Source organism: Manacus vitellinus, unplaced genomic scaffold, assembly GCF_001715985.3.
Source record: "Manacus vitellinus isolate BGI_N305 unplaced genomic scaffold, ASM171598v3 scaffold_7_pilon, whole genome shotgun sequence".
In the NCBI taxonomy this organism is placed as follows: Eukaryota; Metazoa; Chordata; class Aves; order Passeriformes; family Pipridae; genus Manacus; species Manacus vitellinus.
The window spans coordinates 24,748,322-24,772,611 of record NW_021940813.1 but is presented as its reverse complement, the minus strand read 5'-3'; the positions used below and the strand labels follow the sequence as shown (position 1 = coordinate 24,772,611).

Here is a 24,290-nt window from a genome sequence, read left to right as displayed (position 1 = left end):
CCCAATCTCCCTTTTGGAAAAAACCACAACAAAACCAAGCACTCCTTACAGCACTATGCTAAATGCAAGCAAACAAACAAACAAAAAGGAAAAAAGAAAAAAGCACAAACCAATTTTGTCTGGAAAGAAGTTTCCAATTACTTTAAACCTGCAAATAGTTTTTATGATAAATCTAAGTTAGCTTCATTAACATATCACTTCCATAGGTAGTAGACAAAGAAATAATTGAAAAAGGAGCTGAATTTCCCCTGGAAAAGTAAACAACTGTGTAAATGATGGGTTTTTTTCATTACTTGAGGTTACATTAAAAAAAATTATTTATCAGTGAAGTTCTTTGTATAACCTTCCTGTAATCACTCATAACAGCATAATTTCTAAATATGACTTCCTACAAATCACAATGACATATTAATCTACACAATCATATATTGTGCATGAATCATCTCCATATCAGAACTGAAGTACCAGCACTTGGGGCTTCATAGGAACTAATAAAAATATTTAATTACTTAGTAGTGCAAATATGCTCAGTAACTTCAGCACTTACTAAAAGGCACAAATATTACTGATAATTATCTCCACTAGAGCCACTTCTAAGGTTCGACTATTTGTTACATGAGTTCATTTCTTCTGTCTGCAGTCAGATTCAAAACATGTCATGTATTACATGGAAATCATATTCATTTTTTATTTTCTGCTTTTATCAGTTTACTGTATTCAATTCAGAAAAAGCTCCACCCAACTGACTGAACAAATATTATCTTCCATAATATTAACGGAACTGCTTCTCTGGCATACAAAAGCCTGTGGCTCAGTCACTTCAGAGAGCTCAGGAAATGGATAAATCACACACAACAGGACGAAGACCTCTTTTCAATGAAAGTGACAGTGTCTCTAGTCCCAGCTGAAATACCATCATTACTAGCAAACATCTCCAAACATATGCAGTGTATAAAAAAATAATTGCTAGAACTGTTGTCTAGTCAAGTCAGTGCTGTGGGTATTTCCAGGCTGGAGCTGGAATAAATCAGAATTTAGGATGGATTCTAGAAAAATATGTACTATCAACAAAATACAAAGAAAATTATCTACTGAAGTTCACTTGGCTTCCAAGTCCTGAGAAATTTTGAAGTGTCATGCAAGGTCTACATGTGACCTTTATATGTGGATTTCAGCTACTCAAAACATGGATTCTTGTTTCTCATAGGATTATGACAGCAACTCGTAACAGAACAGAACTGCCCACATGGGCAGGAGGCTTGTGAATGCCCATCCAAGTTGGCACCAAACTAATCCCTGACCATAACAGAGAAGAAACGACAGAACAACTTGCCATTCCTTTTGCCCAGTTTTCTCTTTAGAAATTTAAACTCTACAAAATATGCAGACCCCCCAACCAAAAAGCTGTTCACCTCCAGGTCAGCAGAAAACACTCCTATTTCAACTACTTGCCATCTCTGTTGAAATAACAGATTTCAACAAAACATCCAGGATTTTTCAGTGGCAAAGGCAAAGTGAACATTAAGAGCTCCACAGCCTGTTAGTAGCTTTCACTGACACTTTTCCTGAAAGCACCTACTCACTTACACGGAAAAAATGACATTAAGGTTACTTTATTACCCTTGCACATGAGGCACACAATTTAGGAATTTTCAGACTTAAACCTCTCTCTGCTGTTCTCTCAGCATATCTTCCATATTCAACAAGGGCACAGAGAGCCTAGAGGTCTCCTTCCTTCAGACTGCCACAAAAATGACAGAACATCATTGCAGAATTCAAATAATTTGATGACACTTATTTTTTATGAAATTTTGCAAGAGCAATGAAGATTATTGCCTAACAATGCAGCAAAATCACAATTTTTTAATCTGCATATCTTCAGTGTTTTTCTTCAAAATTTTGAACTCAAAGCTTACCTGAAAGCATCAGGTAAGTTAGGTACTTTAGCAGGGTTTTGTCCTAGACTTTGCTTTTTACAACAGAGGCAGAAGTTCATACTCTATGTTTACACATCTCAAGTAGCTATACTTTCTCTGTCTTCAAAACATGGGAAAATTTTTTCCCAGTTGACAAGGAGAAAAAAGGAAAAATTTAGGTCACAGATAATGTCAAAAGTGTTTATAGACAGAACTGGAAAGCTGATGTTGCAGCACCATTCACTGAGTTTAAGAATGCCCTGGATTACTACTTGTCCTGACTTAACCTGCCACACCCTCTTCTACCCTCAAATGCTTATGATGTTTCAAAATAACAGAAACAACTGAGAAGATATCAGAGAGATGAACACTCCCCACAGAGCAGCTGTTTTTCCAGCCTTATGTCTAGATTTTGCACCATTCGGTCACACAAGCTTTCTGTCAAGATGTGCCTAAAAGTTTCCCAGGCTCTGCAAGTTTAAGCCATCTGGGGAACACACACAAAGATCCTTTGGTAATGCAATTTTACAATGTTACAGAGGAGTTTAATTGGCAAATCAAATCTCCAGAACAGAGTCCAAGTCTCATGTTCTCACACGCAGCATATGAACAATAACACAAAGTAAGTGAAGCACTACTCTGTGCAACATATATGACATACAAGGTAATTTACTTTATCCCTTTTCATGTTTTTAATTAATCCTACAAGACAGATTACATTTCACAGAATTATTTGGTATTTCCCAAAAACAACCCCCAAATAAACACCAACTTACCAGGATTCTTTTACGATCCTTCTCTGATAAAAATTTCACTGGTGGATATTTCTGGGTAAAACTACAGAACATTTCAAAACAAAGAAGAGAAACTAAGTAAGTTTCAGCCCTTCTGATTTTCTAGAATGAATCACTTGACTTCTATTTTTTAAGAGAAGAACCGATGCCAGGTATGATATCTCAAGAAAATAAAACAATAAAACACAAACAGCAATTGGACATTTTTTTTAAAAAGTTCTAAAAGATAAACAATCTTCTTGAAAGTTCTGGAAAAGAAAGCAAGTTTTGTGACTTACAGCATTGACTTGGAACACTTCTTAAAATTTCAATGAGAAACTTACAATATAAAGTTTTAAATCTCCTTAAAGTTTCACAACAATCAATTTAAAGTTTACAATCAGAATGTTGAAGAAACATCTCTTAAGATACTTCAACAATTTCTACCAGAGAGTTCATTCTGTATGAAAACTAATCCTAATTTGCTTCTCAGAATCATCTAGACTGCCATTGTTTTGATGGTCTTCAAGCTACTGTCACTTAATTTTTGCACCTTCCTTAGAGGACCTTAATCAAAACAAAACCATTGTAAAATAAAATTATGTGACATATAAATCTTAGGTGCTCTATCAAGCTCTTGATACTTAGAACCTTAGACAATTTCATGAATGTGAAATTACATCACTTTTCTCCTTCCCTAGCATATATTTTGCATACAGCAAAAGTCCTCTCAAAGAAGGTGTGAATTTTTATTTATTTATTTATTTATTTCAGTAATTAGCATCATAGTCTTGGCAATATTTTAATAGCTCAGGTGTTTCTTAATTAAGTACCAGTGTGACACTGCACGGAAATCAAATTATGGTTACCATTCTCCTCCAGTAAGTCCACATGACAGAGATGCAACTGGATGTATCACACAGGAGCCATATATACCAAGAGTTACATTTTCTCCTGCTCACAAACAGATGCTGACTGAACTGACCCTAAACCTCTGATCTTGAAGCACTTCCTCTGCTTCCAACCTGCAGTACTGGCTCAACAAGAATTTTTCAGAGGTAAAGCACAGATGCTTCTGTACTTTGTCAAATTTTCATCCCACTGTGAAAGCTGTTTTCAGTTTTGTTTCTTAGATAGGAGAAATATGGTGCTGGAACCTTCCAATGGTAGCCACACAGGGAGACTGAAGTAAGAAACTACTACCACTTGCCTTATATCCACTATACAGGTCATTAACAATTTCTTGAAGCTGAGGCAATGAAAAACAGCAGTGCATAAGCATAATGCAGAAAGTAAAACTCCTCCTTTCTGTGACAGAAAGGAAAATTCATCAATAACAAGAGATTTATGGAGGTCAAAAAAAGTTTAAGTGCCAAATAACTAGATGGAAGGCACAAGTCTGTCTTCTCCATTTCTAAGACCATTATTTTAAGGTCACATTAATCCAGCTCGGAGTCATATTGCTGCCAAAGGTACCTCACAATTACTTTTGCTCCTTCTATTACACCAATACTAGTTCAGAAGCAGTGGGATAGAGTCTGGCAGCCAAATGACGATCTTTTGGCAATAACATTGAGTTTATCTTGACCTAATGTTTGCCTTGGTGACTTGATGGCAATGCTTTTGCTGTGCAAGCTATTAATAAAAACTTTCCAGCTTTAGCTTCAGGTAAACAACCTCTTGTCATGAGACTAGCATTAAGGAATTCTTGTTTTTCCTGCTTCTCAAAAACATGACTATGGCTTGCTTTCACGTTTTATCAGCTTATGAGGTAAGAAAACATTGACACTAAAGTCGGCTTTGCAAGCAGGATCAGCCTTCAGGCATCTGACAGCGAGTAGTTATTTACTGTCACTTTACATAGACATAAAATTAAAATATTATTAATTGCAACAAGCCACATGCAGCTAATCAGCAGAGGCAAATGAATGCATTATTTGAAAAATCCAACAACAATAAAAGCCCACATTTTGTGAAAGTATAATTCCCAGACTGTCAGACTGCCTCACAGAGAGGTAAAAAATATTTTGATTCTTTTTCTTCTTTGCTAGAGATCTGAAACAAGACTCATCAATACACGCAAAAGAAAAGAGCATTTAGATGGCTCCTGGGAGAAGTTTTAACTCAGTGGTTCCACTCAACAACTCATTGCTCATTTGGAAAAATATAGTAATTATTTAAAAAAAAGAGCCAAAAGGAATGTGTTTCCACAAAGGTCCTCTGTGGATGGCAGAAGAAAATACCTGAATTGACAGCAACTGAAGCTGAAGATTGACTGGGTTATCAATAAAGATTAAATAAATCAACTGAACAGTTATAATTAGTATGGTAGTATCACACGCAACTGCTACAGGTAACACAGTCTGCAATTTGTTTTATGTTGCCAATACATGTCTAGTTCAATCATGAAGTTCCCATGCACATTAAGAGATGAGCAATCAAATCAGTATTCTCACTGAAACAAGTTGCATGTGGCAGGTCACTGAACCTTTCAAATCCATTGTAAAAAAACAACTGAAAATTTGTCTCTTTATTTTTCTTACAGCCCAGGACAGATGGGAGGAGGAGGGGCAACTGCTCACTGGAATGACAAAACTCTAAACACTAAAACTCTCTGGGCTGTCAAGTAAACCTCTGGCCAAGAGCAATGGTATTTCTGCCCCCCTTTCAAGGGGAACAGCACACAACCACCAGTATGCCATATGTAACCTCGTGGGCTTACTGGTACTGCTTGGACAAGTTGAGAATTTGCCCTCAGTAACGCAGCACTCTTGGCTGGCTGTTTGCTTGGGACACCAGCAGTGCCACCTGCAAAACAGTATCACTGTCAAGGCAACATATCCTTATCGGAGCTGACAATTCCCACCTCTGTTCCAGACCTTGTTTTGTGATGAAAAGAATCTGCCCATGAGGACACTCAAATCAGAGAACTGATCTGACAGAAAGGCAACTAGACTGTGAAGAGAGGGAGTTATTTGCAAATATACACTGAAATCCCTGGTTTCCCCATCCAGTTTACTCAAATGGTTCTGATGGCATAAAAGTGAGGAAATGATCTAGCAGGGTGAACACAAGCAGCAAGGGAGAAATGGATGAGGCTTGGATTTTTATTTTTTTAACAACTATGTCTATTATATGCACTTGTGGATCTACAGTACATATTTAATATTTGCAGCTCATCAAAAAGCTTGTGTGCTTTTTCTCAATTGCATCATCCAGTTTAATCCAAGACAACACATTCCCTTACAAATCCCGAGAGAAGCAAGTCAGTCAGGCTCATCCAAAGCTCATACACAGACTACAATTCACAAGCAAATCACTGTAATTAGCTGAACCATGGTAACTGATCACAAGCGTAGGAAAAATGAGGTTAAACATACTTTCAGTCTCTTGAAGTTGAAACCAGTACATGTTAACACACACCTTGGTTGGACTTTCTAAACCATGGTAATCCATTCATCAGATGGACTCCAAACAGTAAATTCCTCCACACGATTTGAACTTTACAAGAATTCAGCACTCCCAGTTTGCTTTAGTGGGATTAATCAGCCTGAATGCCTTAAGCACGAGTATCTTTCAGCATTCAAGGCCCCATCCTCACTTACACATGATAACAACTCAAACATGCTGAGGGTATACACAAAACATTTCTCTCAAGTCTACAACTACAGAGTTGACAGCTACAGAACAGAAACTGTGCCTTTGAATTGCTTCCCAAATTTAGCAGAAGACATACCTTTTTTCTAGATCTTTGATTTTCTCCCTTAGAGGTGCAACAGCCTAAAATAAAGGAAAAACATTTAATCTTTGAATAAAACTCGACTCACATCACAAAACACACATACAGGGAGTTACTTTTGAGCAAAAATCATGGCAGTCTCCTATGAAGAGCTTTACTGAAGACACTCCAAGAAACTTGCATCTTAAGGCATCCTTTACATAAAAAGCCTTGAACCTTTTCCACCAAAAATCCAATCACCTAGTACAGTGTGAAATGAAATCCCTCAGCTTACCACTGAAAACAAAACACTCTCCAGGGCTATACATAAGTTGAAAGCTATCAGAAGGTTGTCACTTGAAGTGGTACTATGTAGCAACACATCAACAACCAACATTAATTTGTTTTGTACAAATACTTCTAATTAGAACTAGACAATTCAAGAACTTCATAAACTGAAATACACTGCATATTCATGTTAAGAGGAAATAATATGGTATTGTCATTTACATTTATTAAATATTTAGCTCTGTGGAGTAGCAAATAGCTCTTGAAACAGTTATTCTGATGGTTCAAGCTTTAAAAAGATCCAGAAATGCTCAACTTCTCAGACTTTACAGTAACTCTGCTCTACACATTGAATTTCAAGCATTTCATCATTCTTTAACAGTTGGAATTTTCACAATGCTTGTTGCTACACTTACCAGAATTAAAGAAAAAAAAAAGGAAAGAAAAAAGAGAAGAGAGGCATGGAAAAGACAAACTAAGAACACAATCTCTCCACTGATTTTAAACAATTTCAGTGGGCTCCTCATTGCGTTCAGAGGAACAATTGTTATATAAACCTGCTGGAATACAAGACATTAGACAGACCAGACTACACTAATACAGTCACTCATACCCACACAAGGGTAAGGGGTATTGACCTCAAGGGCTTCTGTATCTATTAGACGCTTTGCTTTATTGTTATTAGAAGTCTAGAACATTTGGAGAAAGAATTGTTGCACATATTCTTAATATCTCACAACAAACTGAAGTTGAAATTGAAATTCAGAGGTACTGGTACAGAAGTTCAGAACCACCAGTGTGTCCATTTCCTATGCCTACTCCAGAAATTACCGGGTTCATGCTTAAAGCATTAGTACTGCACATCATCCCCAACCACAAACATTGCTATTTGTGTCCATTATTTAAGAACAAAGCAAAGCATTTTTGGGCAGCTTCAAGTTTCTAATGAGATATATATACTTCACATTTTGTAAGGGTGACAGAGGAAAGAATATGTGTATATCGTTTCAGTAACAAATTTAACAGTTCTCAGAAGGATTCTACCACAGTCTCTGCAGCAGATTTATTACTTTCAAGAAAGGTTTTGAGGAAAACAAAGCAGAGTTATGCATCCATGTTAGAAACTCAACTATAGCAAAGAACAGTTCAAAAACTGTACAGACACAAATCCAATGCTTTGAATGGTTTTAGCAGAATGGAGAGTAATGAGATAAAACTAAATGCACCTCTTCAACATGAAATCAGTGAAATGGAGTCCTCAAAACAAAACAGATTGCAAGTATTAGCAAACTAACCTCCTCTATTTTACTCTCCACCTTCTGATCCCCATTTTCTTGAAGAGTCCTGTTGGCAAGAAAAGAAAAAAACCATAATCCATACCTAAGCAATAGCTGCTCCACTGCACCTTAACCATGCTGTTAAAACAACACCTTCAAAGCATCTCAAGTTAGTATCATTTCAAAGACATACTCAGAACAAATTAAAGTGGGTGGTTCAATTCCCACTGAAATCAGTTAGCTTTACCACCAAGTTTGGCAGAAACTGAACCAGCCCACAGGAAAAAACAGTAACTATAAAAATGACATTAATTCTATACAGAAAATTAACTTCATTTTAGAAAAGCGTCTAATCACTGGTTTTGAGTGTAACTTTACTGTGCAAATGCCCAAAACTCTCTTTGAGGGTCTCTGTACACTGACAAAACATTTTCCCTTAATGCCACAACAGTATCAACCAAAGAGAGAAAAGGACAAATAGATCTCACTTTGAACTTTTTCAAACACAAGGGAAAAAAAGCCCAATACTAACATGTGTCTTAAGTGACCACCTCATGGGCAATACTGACTTCTCACACAAATGTTAGTCATTTGAAATGAAGTCAAGGATGATGCATGTTGTGGTAACTTTTGAAAACAGAGTACCATCTAAGAAGCTAATGTCTTGCACAAATCTGTGTGGTCTCACTTAGCATCTAATTGTGTAAAATATCTCAATGAGTTGTGTTCATTCTTGAGTAAACTTCTACAAGTGTAGAATATTTTACCCCCTGCATATAGTCTACGTAATTTTCCTTACATTTGCATAATTATATTTTTTCAATTAAACCTTCTGAAAGGGGAACTATTTATCTTCCAGTAGTAAGTTTTTGCATACTAGAGGATTCATAGGTATCCAACATAAAATGGAGTTCTTTCATAAATAAAAAAACAGAGCTCCTTTACTTGGGACTTGAACTCATTACACCTAGGGAAACAGAAGATCCTTTGTTAAGCAGATATATATATATACACACCATACTGTTAGAAGTTAGAGCAACGATTCCCTTCATAACCCTCTGTAAAACTCTTACCTTTTAAAAGTCAGCTCAGTCTATTACTGAGGCAAAAACCTTAGTGGCCAGATTCATTTTGTGGTATCTGTTAAAAGTACAGTAAATTCCTACACAAAGACACACAGACCCTGAACCTTTTCAAATCAGATTGTCATTTATTGTATTAGTGGCAAATAACAACCCTCCAGTTAATATTGAATGAATTTACTATAAGGAAGCAACATTAAGCTATCCTGGTGGATTTTGGAAATGTTTTTCCAAATAACAGAAATTTACAAAAAGCTATGCAAACAACTGTGGAATATATAGCCTTTCCTACCTGATAAACGAGCCGGGAAAATTTGGAAAACCCCTCAGTATATTAAAAGGTCGCCTCAAAAATAGTTCCTACTAATTCTGGAACTGAAGGACTGTCACTGCAGTTTAGTATTTAACGAGCTCTTCCTCCTAACAAAGACAATCTTACTGGTTGAGAATCAACATCAGACATTCAGAAATAAAGTTTTCCCCCTCGATAGCTCTAAAAAGGACATCTCAAATAAGAAATATGCAGGTAGTGGTAGAATTTGTAATAACAGCTTATCAGGGAATAAACACACTGGATACTACATCCACCTGTCCTCCGCCTACTCCTCTCTGAGGTTCTTGTCCTTCCTTAAGAAATGCTCAGCTGCTCATGTAACAGCTGCTAAGCTGCCATAGTTCACTAGTCATGATAATAAGGTAATCTAAATGATATCTCCATCTGCAAGACAAAGCAGCTCAGCAGCTGTTTGCCTGACAGCTGAGCACTCTGTGCATCAAGGGTGGGAAACTCCAAGAGGAGTAAAGCGGACAGCTTGGGACAGGAACAGATCCCAGAGAAAGCTGTCCTGGGTGAATCAGAGCCCATAGAAAATTCATTATCTTTCTTAGTTTTTCCTCAAACTTTCCTTACTCTATGCTGCTAAGACTGGCATGGTAGAGTACCAAAACCCTTTAGTAGCAAAACAACATGGTGAAGTATTTTGTCCTCTATACACAATGACTTTGTTATAGGGAACGGGTTGTACCCATATTCTCTTCAATTTCTTTTGCAGCTGTGAATTTGCAGCTGGTGAATTTTCCTGGAGGACAAACTCACATGCAAGCAGAAATGATGTGAAAATCTGCATGTTTTGCATGCATATGCTAGGCCTTTCTATTTCTAAAGGAAAAAAATTCTAGGGAACAATGCAGGATTTTTTGCTTTTCAGCAGTTAAAGCATCAGATTATCTCCCAATTAACTCGGGAAGAGGAAAAACTCTCTAAAGTAAGTTTCTGATTCTAGTACAGAAACGCAACTATGGCGAGCAGCAGAGAATCTGCTGCTCTTCAATATTTAAACCCATATTATCAGTGAGATACAGTCAAATCTGCGCTGAGAAAAGGAGAATCCAAGCCTATGAAACCAGGTATGCCAACCAACTTGCCAAAACTGGAAGATAAATTTGTGTAAAGAAAGGTAGATGTTGAAGTGTGAGTAAGATCCTGGGTAAGATTTGCAGCACACACACAACCCTTTTTGAGACCGGAACTCTGGATTTTAAAAAATGGTATCATCTGCTTAGCAACCACCCAAACAACAGTGTGAGCTGCTGTTCTGTTTTCTCCCTACTTTATATATATTGACATGTTGATGGGAAAGGTAAGTTAATTTTATTTCGCATAAGAATATTCCATACAAAAATTATATACATTACCTCATATTGACAAAGTTTCCCCATACAGCTGAAAAATAAGAACACAGAAAACATTACAGTGTCATATAACAGTACATGAGGTAATTTTTCCTATTATCATCAGAAGGAATTTAGGACAATATTAAGTATGTTAATCACAAATTATCTAAATAAATTGCATGCACACACCCCTCCAAGTATCTATGACACAGTTTCAAAGCATGGGAGGAATTCTGATGAGATTACATGAGACAATAAGGAAATGCACAGGAATTATCTAAACTATAATTTGCCACTGTACGCAGATTAAATAAACCAGAACACTTGACTTGTTTACTGGGGACACTGAAAAAAATGACAAGAGCAAGAAAAGAACCCTGTAGATCTGAACCACACAAATTGGAAACTGCAGAGTAACAAGAATAAAGACTGGCCACTACAGGTGAGAGCTGAACCAGCCCGAAGAGATGCCACAAGAGTCCTGCATTAAAGATAGCAAGTACTTGTGCACATGTGTGTTCTTTCTCTAAACACATACACATTGTGATGGATACACAAAAGGTACCTAAGTAATATAACCAAATGCCTCAGTAAGCAAACAAAACCCATTTAATACACTGTTTGTATGGAAAAAGTTTTATAGAAAGATAAATCACAGTCTAGAATAGCACAGTAAAGACGCATCAGTTTCTGGGTTCACAAAAAAGATTCATCTGCCCAAATTATTTTCTACTAGAAAAAAAAATCTTTAGAAACTTTTCAGGGTTTAAGTAATTATAGGAAGACTATCAGAACACTGTTTTTCCTTTCAACTAGGACACAGAATGTAGTTTAAAGTGAAAAATTGAGAAGCCATAAACCAGACTACACTGACAACTTCAGATCATCAAGATAAACAAGGTTAACATGGAACAGTTAAGGGACCCTGCAGAACAAGCAACACAGCAAATATACCCCACATATCTCCAGAAAATCATTCTGTAGTTGCTCTTTAAGGATTGAAATGACACTGGGTCTTAAGAAGAAGGAGTTGTCTATATGCAGCATTTATATACATATAGAAAGCTTCTGAAGTGTCCTCAGTTTTTGTAAGTTATATTGCAGGTCTCTAGTAGCAGTTAGTGAAGTATTTTGCCTACATTTCGGCTTTCCAGATTCGTTTTCATCATTATTACTTTCTGAGTTCAAGCAGAGGATGAGGTGTTACAGAAACAAGAGAAACAAAACCACTGCTACAATCACAGGCACCTTCCAGGCAGGAGGAAAAACGAAACATAGCCAGGAACAAGGAATGGGAAGACACAACTGAGGATGCAGTAATGCAGTTGCTGTTCTACCCTTTAGGGGATGGCAAAGCTACTGAAGTGTTTGTAACTGCTGAGTGCTGCTGATTAATTCAAAGAGTAACTCAAGCGAATCCACAACAGACTATCAAGCAAACTGTAGGAGGGCACTGTGATATCTCTGGTGGTGTCATAAAGCCTCATGTCATCTTCTGGGAAAAAGATAGGGAAGCTTTATATTAGAATGAATGATCAATAAAATCCAACAGAATTTAAAAAAAAACCTTGAATTTTATGTTAACTAGATAAAAGTAAATTTACTGTGGGGAAAAAGGGATACAGCGTTGAGCAGTAAGTTAAATTCCAGTTATTCACCCTCTGGCTAGGATTTCAACATTATTTATGATAATATTAATGGAAAAACTTTTTTTTTCAGTGAATGATGACCATCTCACAACTACAGGTACAGAATTCTCAAGTTAGATACTTCTCAGTTACACTTATAATGAATTATTTTCTTGGGCTACAGAAATGCATACAAATAATAAGTGTTGTTTATGCAGTGGCAGGAAGCATCTGGGCTTAGCTGGTGCAGCAGGAATTGATGAAAAATGAGTTGCCAGCTGCAACACAAATACCATGCTGAAAAGACAGTGCAGATACACTGCATACAAGAAACTGGCCTCCACATGTTAATTGTGTGTTCTCAGTATCCACAGCAGGGAAGGGCAGCTCAAAAAGGCATTTGCATCCTTCGAAAATCACTATGACTGCTTGATATTTCAGTCCTGTAGGGGTACACAACCTTACAATACGCTTCTAAGCAGCATATTTTTGTACCATTGTGGGGGAAAAAATAAAAAAGAAAAAAAGAGAGGAAAGGGGGAAAAAAAAGAAACTGCAAAATGAACCACACAGGAACTACCATATTGAGGGATCTGAAGAACGCTGAAGTCTCTCTCACATGCAAAGAGGCATTGCAGAAACTCACTTCACCATACTGCCCTCACAAAGGATTCTGAATGCCCAATTCCAAGAAGGATCTCCTTAACTAATGGTGCTCTCATAGAGCTCACATCAAGGTTTAAGGGATCAGATGTAAGATTTTGCACAACAGTGGAAATAAGGTTTGGTTGTGTTTCTTCTAAATGCACAATTGTTTATATAACAGGATTACCACCCTGCTGCAGAACCAGAGACATGACTGGGCTTGGTGGCTGGCTGGGGTTAAACCACGACAAGGACTACGGCTCACAGAGGATTTCCTTGTCCTAAAGGTTATGCCAAGGCCAGTCTGCCATTCAGGCAAAAACAACTGAAACGTATTAAGGCAAGTGGGTCTAAATGCACAAGCAGAACGATCAGAATTACAAGCCTAAACTCAAGATGAAAATCCTCAAAGGCACCATAAAAACGCTTAACAGGCCCACCAAGTTCAGGCACCAAAACCTGCAAACAGGGATGGTTAAAAAAGTCTTCCACACCAGCGAGGTCACGAATCAGGCACTACACTATATATAAACCTAGTTTTCAAAAGCATGAGACTCCTAATGGACCCAATTTGAGCAAACACTAACATAACCAAGCACCTCACTGTAAAAGCCAGTCTTAAAAATCCAAATATAAAGCCAAATATTTTAAGCCAAAAAGTACTCATCCAGGATAACAGTCCTGTGCCAATTCTCAGACCTTAGAGATTTAACACCCTCATCCTCCACAGCCACACACAGTACATACTCTATGAAGAACTTACTAGTCATCCAACTAGAGAGCACTCAAACACAGAGGCTTCCTGCTGTCTACTGAAAATGTGCAAGGGAAGAATTCATGATTAATTGGACTAGACACAAGCATGACTTGTAACCAAACAATTAAGACACTCACCTACAAGACAGAAAGAGACAGAGGTTCTGCTTATTCTCTCAAAGACTAACTGTAAACCTCATCCAATGACTAAGGTAATAATAAGTTGCCATTAAGGTAATAGTAAGTTGCCATTAAGGTAATAGTAAGTTGCCATTAAGGTAATAGTAAGTTGCCATTAGGGAATCAATCAGAATATCTGGAATGTTCTAAGACACAAGAAAGCCTGGTTTAATGGCCTGTAGGAGAAAGGCCTGTAGTCCTATTATGACACTGTTTCTGAGATGTTTTTTCCCCTCTGCATCCCTTCCATGAAATAATAAGAGAAATAATTTTTATTGTAGCATTTTTACACAGATTAATTGCAATTACCATGAAGATTAAAAATATATCAGTCATTAATCCCTCCCACAGACATTACACGTTGAAGTGACAGCTTCCAGGGAAGAACAACGTGCCTCGGGCGTAGTGAGAAATAGCTGGTATTTTTAGAAAAGAGGAGATTTGTTTCTTAAAACTTTAATCACAGTATTGTTACTAAAGAGGTATTTACATTTTGCTGACTAAACATTAATCACCCAGGGGTTTCAGAAAACCCCAATCCTCTTTTTTGTTTGGTTTGTTGTCTGTTTCTGGGGTTTTTTTCCGCAGCCTCTGAGAGATCAAGCCCTAACTATTTGGCGAGCACAACCTTACAGTTTTACAAGATTTCTCAAAACTACCTTAAAGAAAAGTCAGTCAATTAGATATGAGTAAAGAATGTGGGGGTTTTATCTACAGAATATAAGTTATATTCCTGGAAATTTAAAAGTTTAGTTTTTCTAGAGAAGCCCCTTTCTGAAATTATGCTGGATGCAGAGCACTGCAATGAGTGGGAGACTGTCAGCAAAGGAATATTCCAAGAGCTCTGCTTGGGATACAAGCCAACCCTGACTGCATTAAGTGAAAACAAACAAAACAAAATGAAACACACTACAAAATCTGTTAAATCACACTTGAAAAAGTACAACAGAAACCGCAAGCACCTTCCTGGGGTTTTGCTGAGCATCCACTATTAAATGGACACTTCTCTGTCACAGTCAGACTTCTAACTCTGAGCAGCTGCACTTAAGAGCAGCCAAGAGTTATCCTTCTGGATCCTCCAAACATAGGAGCAGAATCAATGTTTTCATCTCAGTGTCCTTTCAGTCTGTCATCTGCAATAAAACTTATTATATAGGTTTCTATAGAACACAGATTACTATGCTAAGAGAACCCTGCATGCCTTAATTAATTCATCCAAATAGGTTGGGGAACCAAAATAATAACACTACCACAACTGAAGGTGGGGAAAAAAAAAAAATCTCAAAAGAAGTCTGTACCTTTATCACAGGATGATTCCTTTTCTCTGAGTCTCTTTAAATGACATTAAAATCAAGTCATGCACTATTAAAGGGCATCAACAGTAATACTCACCCATAATCTGAAATTATTGGTGACAACATCAGTTTCAGCATAACACACATTTTAAAACAGATGTTTTAAAAAGCAAAACCATGATGTCCATAGAGATCCAACTGTACCAAAATCAGATGTAATCCCTTTTAAAACCATTTTTTTCCTAATTGCTTTGTTGGTTGCATTTCCAAGGCAGTCAGTTAAACAAACTTTTACACAAACTTTTGTCTAAGTAGATTTAGGTGAAAACACAGGATTTTTTGCCCTGTATTGCCCTCTTTACAACTTCTGCTCCTCAGAATAATAGGACTACAAGATGACATTTGTTACAAGTAGATTTCACTATCAACAGAAACAGCATGCAGGAACAATATGAATATATAGGCATAACCTGAATTTCTAGAGCAAAATCATAAGCTCTGAACGTCCAGAGTGAATTGCTTCAGTCAAACTTTCCATTTCAGACAGATGCAACATCATTCAAAAAAGGGTGTATTTTTTTTTCTTTTCTTTAAATCTGAGTCTCCATAGTCACTCAGCAACTTCAGTCTCCCAGCAGAAAAATAAGGTTTACTTTCTCCAGAGGAAAATCTGAGAAAAGGGAAAGTACACAAAGGGAGCTTTTTATTTATTTAATTATATTTATATTTTATTTATTTATATTATTTAATAAAATGCTTTTTATTAAAGATGCATTGAAGTTTTAATTTAATTAAGTTACATATTTAACAATGTAGAGAAAACAATTCCTTTCTTTAGGAATATATTATTTCCCAAAAAACACCTTTCTCACTAAATTGGAGAAATACGGATTTGATGGATTACTCAATGGATAAGGATCTTGATAAATTAGAGGGCTGGACAATCACAAACCATATGAAGTTCAACAAGGGAAAAAGCAGGATTCTGCACCTGGGATGGGGCAACCCTGGATGTTCATACAGACTGGGGAATGAGATGGTGGAAAGCAGTGCCACGGAAAGGGACCTGGGGGTCCTGGTCAATGGCAAGTTGAATATGAGTCAGCAGTGCCCTGGCAGCCAGGAGGGTCAACCCTGTCCTGGGGGGCATCAGGCAAAGCATCGCCAGCCAGTCGAGGGAGGGGATTGTTCCGCTCTGCTCTGCACTGGTGTGGCCTCACCTTGAATATTGTGTGCAGTTTTGGGTGCCATAACGTAAGAAAAATTTAAAGCTCAAAAGAGGGATATAAAAAGCTCATAAGAGTCACAAAGGAGGGCAACAAAGATGGTGAAGGGCTTTGAGGGGAAGCTGTATAAGAAGCGGCTGAGAGCACTTGGTCTGCTCAGCCTGGAGGAGACTGACGGGAGACCTCATTGCAGTCTACAACTTCCTTGTGAGGGGAAGAAGAGGGGCAGACACTGATCTTTTCTCTGTGGTGACCAGAACCTGAGGGAATGGCCTGAAGTTGTGTTGGGGGGGGTTCAGGTTGGATATCAGAAAAAGGTTCTTCAACCAGGGGGTGGTTGGGCCGGTAAAAACAGGCTCCCCAGGGAAGTGGTCCCAGCACCAAGTCTGACAGAGTTCAAGAAGCATTTGGATGATACTCTCAGGCACATGGTGTGACCCTTGGGGATGGTCCTGTGCAGGGCTGAGAGATGGACTCGATGACTCTTGGTGGATCCCTTCCAACTCAGCATATTCTGTGATTCTGTGAATTGGTTGGGTGGCTTCATCCAAAGAGTTCTGGTCAACGGCTCAATGTCCGAAGGGAGGTCAGTAACAAGTGATGTCCCTCAGGGGTGCATACTGGGACCAGAACTGCTCACTATCTTTATTAATGACACAGACATTGAGAGTACCCTCAGCAAGTTTGCAGGTGACACTGAGCTGAGAAGTGTCACTGAGGAAAGGGTTGCCATCCAGAGGGACAACGACAAGCTTAAAGAGTGGGCAAATATGAACCTCATAAAGTTCAACAAGGCAAAGTGCAAGGTCCTTCACCTGGATCAGGGCAACTACCAGTATCAGTACAGACTGGTTACAAACAGACTCAGAGCACCATTGTCAAAAAAGACTTGGGAGTACTGGTGGAAAAATAGGACATGAAATGGCAATGTGCACTTACAGCCCAGAAAGTAAATCATATTCTGCCCTCCATCAAAATAAGTGTGGTCACCACGTCAAGTGAGGTAATTCTCCCGCTCTATTCCACTCTCATGAAATACCACCTGCATCCAGTTTTAGGGCCCACCAGAACAAAAAAGACATTGACTTGTTAGAGAGGGTCCAAAGGGTTGTCACAGAAAAAGGTCAGAGTGATGAAACACCTCTCCTGTGAAGACAGTCTGAGAGAGTTTGGGGTTGTTCTGCCTGGAACAGCAAGCACTTACTGTGGCCTTTCAGTACTTAAAAGAGGCTTATAAGTCTACGCAGATTTCTGTATGGCAGGTAGTTCTTCCTATTATATTTCCTGAACTGCTGCCTTGCTCAACAGTAAAATTCCTGCTCCAAATCAAAGACAGCAGATAGGAACTGGAGCTTTTCCCACTGGGTTTTCACAGGAAAGGTGCTCTCTCTCCAATTTGGACACCATCACCACCACTCTCTGTCAATCCCTCAGCTAGTCATCAATTAGCAAAACAAAGGTAACATAGTCATCTGGACATTTTTGTACCTTCTCTTAAGAACTGTACTTTCCTACAGCTGTGAGATGTAACATTATGGAAATTTTCTGTCTTTACAAGAGTTAATGGAGTTTCGTACTGGATGGTAAGCTGACCAAGGATACTTTTTGTTACATTTCAATTAGCATCATCACTTCATGACTGAATTCTGTTCTTAGTTTCCCAGACGGCAAACTCTTTTCAAAATTTCTGTTAAGTCTTTTTTCCAGTTCTCTGTTCAGTGCCCCTACTCCTTCAACATATCATTCTTTACTGCTGCTCATCCACTGACACATCTGTTGACTGCTAAGACTGTTTTCAGTGGACACACAGAATGCTCCAATGGTCAGCACTGTAACTGAAACAAACTCCTTTTTCCCAGCTACCTTTCACAAACCTCTTCAGGTAAATTGATGCAGTAACCCCCATCTCTCCCTCCCTACAATCCATAAACAAGATGCTCAAAACTACCAGTTTCAACCGAACTCTGCTTTGGTCAACCAACCTTAGAGAAAAGAAACCAGCAATATAAATGACAGGGAAATGTTTCCCCTTTGCAAAAACAGAGGGTAAAGAAGATGAAAGTTCTAAGAGTGTTTGTCCTTGAGTAGAATGATGGCAGCACCACCTCCTGAACATGCCACAGAAAAAACAAATACTAAGTGGAAATAAAATATTACAGACAAACATTAAATCAAGATAAGATAGGATCTGTAAGCATTAATTTCTCCAGGATGCCAAAAAATTGGTTTAAAACATCCTGGCTAGCAAAGCATAGCCAGAGTATATCTATTCCTGACCAACTCAACTGAAGCATGAACAAATTTTCCTAAGCTACATGGCTTCAGCTAGTTGGAACCCTGATGAGCAGGGAACTGGAAGGTGTTGAAGACAGTGAACTCACTTGCATAAACCCACAAATGAAAGGTAGCTCTGCAAGACATGAAGCCAGCAAGCAAATGTTTTGGGTTTGATTATTTTTGGTGGAGAATCCATGGCATGCTAACACAAAAAGCAGGCGAGCCTGATGTCACATACAATCATTTCTAACTCTTCCATAGCTAGTCAATCCTGATGTCTGGTTGTAAAACAGCTGGGGAATCAAGATTTCTGGTATTCTCCACATCAGTGCTGAATAGCATTTGAGACAGTCTGAAGTAATAGTACAGGACCAAATTGACAGCTATTTTTCTATTATGAAAAGTGGAAGTAAAAGCTTATTACAACAAAATATTAAGTAGTTACCTTAATTTTGAACATACGCAAGACAAGCAACATGCAAGGGGCTGGTAAGATTCAAACCGAAAAGCTTACTCACACCTTGATATTCTGAGAAGAGAATACTACATTCTTCCTAGTTGATGGAAACCTAACAAAAACAAATGGCTAATCTTGTAAAACAAAGGATAACAACCACGGAAACTAACAATGCTGGGGGAAGTCAAGCCACTGTACTGCAGGATGTACCTCGCTCATGTTATTTTGATATTTCATATTTAAGTTGTTTCAGTAGCCGTGCTGTAATTTATCTTATAAAGGAAACGAGGTCTTAAGCTTGGATCTCATGGCAGCACCCTACTATGACATTTTCCCCTGGGAAAAGGATCAAGGCTACTGATACACTTCCTGAGAACTATTTGATCTACAAATTAGTAAAGAGAACTGTTCTACTTTACCAGAAATAGAGCTCTTAACTTCTTCATTAAGAACATGCAACTTCCTTGTCATATCAAGACATCAGCAGGTTACTCACAGTAGCATCAAGACTAAAGCAAGCCATGGAGATTGAGGAGCTCTGGTCTTTAAATCCTGGCTACGAGTTTTTACACTGTTATTTCCAACAATTTAAATAAGGTCCTGATTCTACAAAGACAATCACACTAAAGCAGGTCAGAATGCTCACATAAAGCTGAATTAACATTTAAAATGTCCAAGGGAATGAGTTTAAGGTGTTTATGTATTGACATACCAACACACAAACAGGTGGGATTTTTAAAAGCAAAACTCTCAGCCTGCATAAAAGTTATTCATATTATGGTGACACTGAAGGTTTTTTATTTTATTGATTTACTTGGTTGCTCTTTTGTGATCTGTCTACATTTCTCATTGCGGACAACAAAAATCCACTTCACCTGTGTTTACAATCACCTCATGTTCTGAAGCTTCAATATGATGTAAGTTCCCTCCAGGACTGAAAGGATTAGTTTCAGTCCACCTCCACACATCCCTCCACCTCGCTTTGGTTAGCACTGCAGTCCTGCACTATCTTGCTGGCAGTTAAATCAGAGGAAAACCATAGTAGAAGACTTTGTCCTTTAAAAGGGCAATGCAAATGCAACCTCTGGGCAAAATTTCCCACGACATGTAGCATAGTACAGCCATGCAATGTTCACAAAAGACAGCCTTGCAAGTGAGCCAACTAAGCTAATTCTGAAGAGTATATAAAACAAAACTGAGCAGCATTCTAACAGATTACAGAGTGATTCAGACAGCTCGCTAGCTGTGGTACCTCCAGATTCATCACCTGGGCGATGGGGAACGTTACCTCTTTCATCCAAGGGCTCCAGAAGAGGTAAAGGTAAATGTTGAACTCTGTTCACTCCAGTTTTCCCAGGAAAGTGTTGCTTACGTTACAACAGCTTTTAACTGCGTGCTAAACAGAAATGTTCCCTTTGACACTTATTTTTATACACACAAAGCATGCACAGCACACAGTTTCAAGTGTACGATTTTTTAACATTAATATAGATTAGATTTCCAGAAATGAAGCATCAAATATTACTTTAATTCAAACCCCGATGTAAAGTAAGGATTTTTCTGACTCTAAGTACTACTAGGGAAACCAGCGAAGTCCATAAAAAGAGTTCTAAGGATCTTCAATGTGACCCTGACTGTGCACCTCCTGCCACAGTGGTTCTCAACCAAAGAAACAAGACTCTTTAGGTGAGACACTGCAAAGCATGTGATGGCAACACCGCCAACAGCACTCACAGTTGCCCATTTCACCACTGTGCATGACCTCCTGAAGTTGGGCCAAAACAGCTGTTGATTACCCACACTGCCAAATGGTTACAACACAGTTCCTTCATCTGGTGTACAGCACAGAAATTTAAGTCATTGTATGTGGTGTATGCTGGTGGGAAACAGATGTGGAGCAGAGATACCAGAGACAGCCTAGCCACCCAACACCTCGTGCTGTGAAACTACCAAGGGAGCCAATCACTGACTTTTGAGACTGCAATAGCCGAGAGCCTTTCAACAGCCTGCAAAAAGCTCTTCCTCTAGTTTGCAAACTCTCACAGAGAAGTTCTTCAGGCACATTTGTAACATATTTGCATTCAAAGGCAGAAGCTTTTTATGAAATAAGACACTGTTCAAAGACACCTCCTACACATTTGCTCAGCTTCACACATAGACTGACAAAATGGCACTATCAAAAAAAGTCCTATCCTCCAGTTCACAATTCCCTGTAACGTGTGCTCCAAATCTGATTGCCAATGTACTAACACTGAATGGAAATTCATGGAAAGGAGCTGCACAGCCTAAAACCACTTAGTCATTCGGAGAGTACTTGAGAAGGAAGGAATGTAAGAAGCGCCAGCACATACACCTACACCAGCAGCTCAGTTTTCTCAGATTCTATGCTATTTTAGTCTGGCATTATCTGGCTGCAACCAGAGCACAGTGATGATTCAGTAATATTGCAAGGAGTACACTTTTAAGATAGAAGGATGGGATCATAATCACTTCCACAGAAAAGCAAACAAAAAATAGTCTCTATAGAATCTATTAGACCAGTGCATCTGCCAGCATATCATATTATTTTGATGACACCAGAGCCATACCTCAAAACTCCACTACTTTTGATCCGTAGTCAAAGATGGAAAAGCACAGCAACCTGACATGGTAGATTTTCAAAAAACACACTCCCATCAGACACCACCCTATTCCCTTTTCAAGCTACTTTTTGCCACACTGACCTGCAGTCCCTCTCCTCCTCCACCTTCTTCTGAATCCCAAAGAACAAGCAGCCAGAAGACTTCTCCTTAAGGCTAACTTTTACTCACAAAGCTAGAAAGCAAGCACCAACTAGGGTCCACAGAAACTAATCAACAGCCAGGTCCCAATGACCGTGTCAACTGCCACTCACATCCAGTATTTGTAACTTCTGTTCTGACAATTATCAATTTTTGGCAAAACATGCAGCCCTTTCAAAATAGGAACAGACATTCAGTAGTCAGTATGCATGGCACCTGAAGTCACTTGGACAAACAAACTGCCCGAAAAGTCAGAGCTGGCACACAACTTCAATGATTACAGCAGTTATCTAAACAGCCCTGTAAGCACAGTAACATATGGTAATAAAGGGAACTGCTGTGTTGTGTTTCTGTGGTAGGAAACACCCCCCCTTCTAACAAAATTACTGGTGTTGTACCTCTCCACCCTCCCAAATGCAAAGGGAGGATCCTAAATCTGATGCGCACACGCATACCCAAAGCTAGCTCACCTACATGTGCTTTGAAGCGCCAAGAGAATCACTTGTTCCCTAGCTAAGCTGACAAGGCATCGTTCAGTCTACATAAAACCTAGTACCTAAGCCTGAAAACAAAACAGACTAAAATAAAATAAATTAAAAATGCAACAGAAAAAAAAAACAAGAAAGGGAAGAGAGCTGACAGGACAACGTTTTAAATCAGACTATTTGGCTCACACCTGGTAACCGAAGCCATAAACATCCCCGTCACTGGCTATTCTAAGATTTTCTCAAATACCTCTGTGCCTCTCTCCAGGCTCTTAAGACTCCAGCTACGCGCTGAGTTAATAAACAAACATTTATTTAGCCCCGCAAAGGATTTGGGAGGATTTTACAAAAAACAGACACGAGGCCTGCCCTGGAAAAACTTCCCTGCGGGCTGTTCACCTCACGCCGCTACCAGATCGCGATCGAGGCGGACAAAGTGCGGTCTGAGGAAAACATCCCCGAGCCACGTCCCGCTCGCAGCGCTCCCCTCGGGACGGGACAGGGGAGACACGGCTTGATGGCGTAGCCGGCCCGCCCAGCCGCACGCCGGGGAAGTTCCTGCAGGGCAGTGGAAAGGGGGATGAACCCTCAGCCCCGCCCCAGAGCCCCGCGGGAGCCCCGGCCCCGCCGGGCGCCGGATGGGGCCGCGCTGCCGGCGCCCCGCCAACCGGGCAGCGCCAACGGGGCGCGCGGAGAAGCACCGCCGCCTCCTCCCTCGTGGCGGGCGGGCGGGCACGGGGGGCGCCCTGCGAGCGGGCAATGAATGGCCGGGCCAGACCCGCCCCCCACCCCCGCTCACTCACAGGCGACGTAGGCGACGAAGGCGAGCCCCATGAGCAGCTTCATCCTCCTGCGGTTGATGGCGGTCAGCAGGCGCAGCAGCGGCCCCTTGCTCACCATGCCCCGCGGCAGCAGCACCCCACAGCAGCGCGGGCGCCTGCACGCGCGGCCCCCCCGCCCGCTTCCCGCCCCGCTGCCGCCGAACCGCCACGCGCAGGCGCAGCGGCAGCGACGGCGGTGCCCGCCGCTCTCCCGCCCTCCCCTTCCTTCCCCGCCGTGGAGGCGGCCCCGGAGCCGTGCCCGCGCACGCCGCGCTTGGCCGTCCTGCCTGCCTCCGTAACGCTGCCGGCCGGGGCCGGTCGAAGCGCGACCGCCTCCTTCAGAGCGTCCTTGCGGGAAAGCGGCGCGCCCGCAGTCTCCCCGCGGCCCTCCGCTTCCAAGGGGCTTCAGTGTCGGCGGGCTTGGTCACCTGTGGCCACCCGCTGTGGTGGCCCTTGGGTGGTGACTTGCTGAGACCGACACGGGCCGACACGTAGATAACGTGTGTAACGTTGCGTCCTTCAGTGCCTGGTGTTTTAAAAGCACCATTTGCCTTGTCCCAAATGTGCTTTCCATATCTACGCGTTTTGCCGTGGTAAGAAGAACCGTCTGGACACGTTTCTGTGCAATCACAGAATCACAGAATATTCCAAATTGCAAGGGACACGCAAGGATCATCACGTCCCGCTCTTAGCCCTGCACAGGACCATCCGCAGGAGTCACACCATGTGCCTTGAGAGCGTTGTCCAAACACTTCTTGAAGTCTGTCAGGCTTGGTGCTGCAACCACTTCCCTGGGGAGCCTGTTCCAGTGCCCAACCACCCTCTGGGTGAAAAACCTTTTTCTAATATCCAACCTCAAACTCAACTTCAGGCTGTTCCTCCAGGGTCCGTCACCAGTCACTACAGAGAAGTCACTCCTCTTCCCCTCACGAGGATGTTGTAGACTGTGATGTTCTCTCCCCTCAGTGTGCTCTAGGATGACCCTGCTTGGGCAGGAAACTTGAATGAGATG

The 24,290-nt window shown here is 40.2% G+C and overlaps 1 protein-coding gene across 1 annotated transcript in view; it reads right to left on the bottom strand.

Moving 5' to 3' along the window:
- The window catches only part of UXS1 (UDP-glucuronate decarboxylase 1), a 55,749-nt gene extending 32,355 nt beyond the window's left edge, over positions 1–23,394 (bottom strand). The window contains exons 1-5 of the mRNA XM_018084213.3: positions 23,261–23,394; positions 10,750–10,777; positions 7,991–8,039; positions 6,426–6,469; positions 2,693–2,753 (exon numbers count right to left, since the gene is read on the bottom strand). Of these exons, the coding sequence (XP_017939702.1) occupies positions 2,693–2,753; positions 6,426–6,469; positions 7,991–8,039; positions 10,750–10,777; positions 23,261–23,357 (279 nt within the window). The 5' untranslated portion in view covers positions 23,358–23,394. The remainder of the gene's footprint in view (positions 1–2,692; positions 2,754–6,425; positions 6,470–7,990; positions 8,040–10,749; positions 10,778–23,260) is intronic.
- Positions 23,395–24,290: the final 896 nt, after the last annotated feature.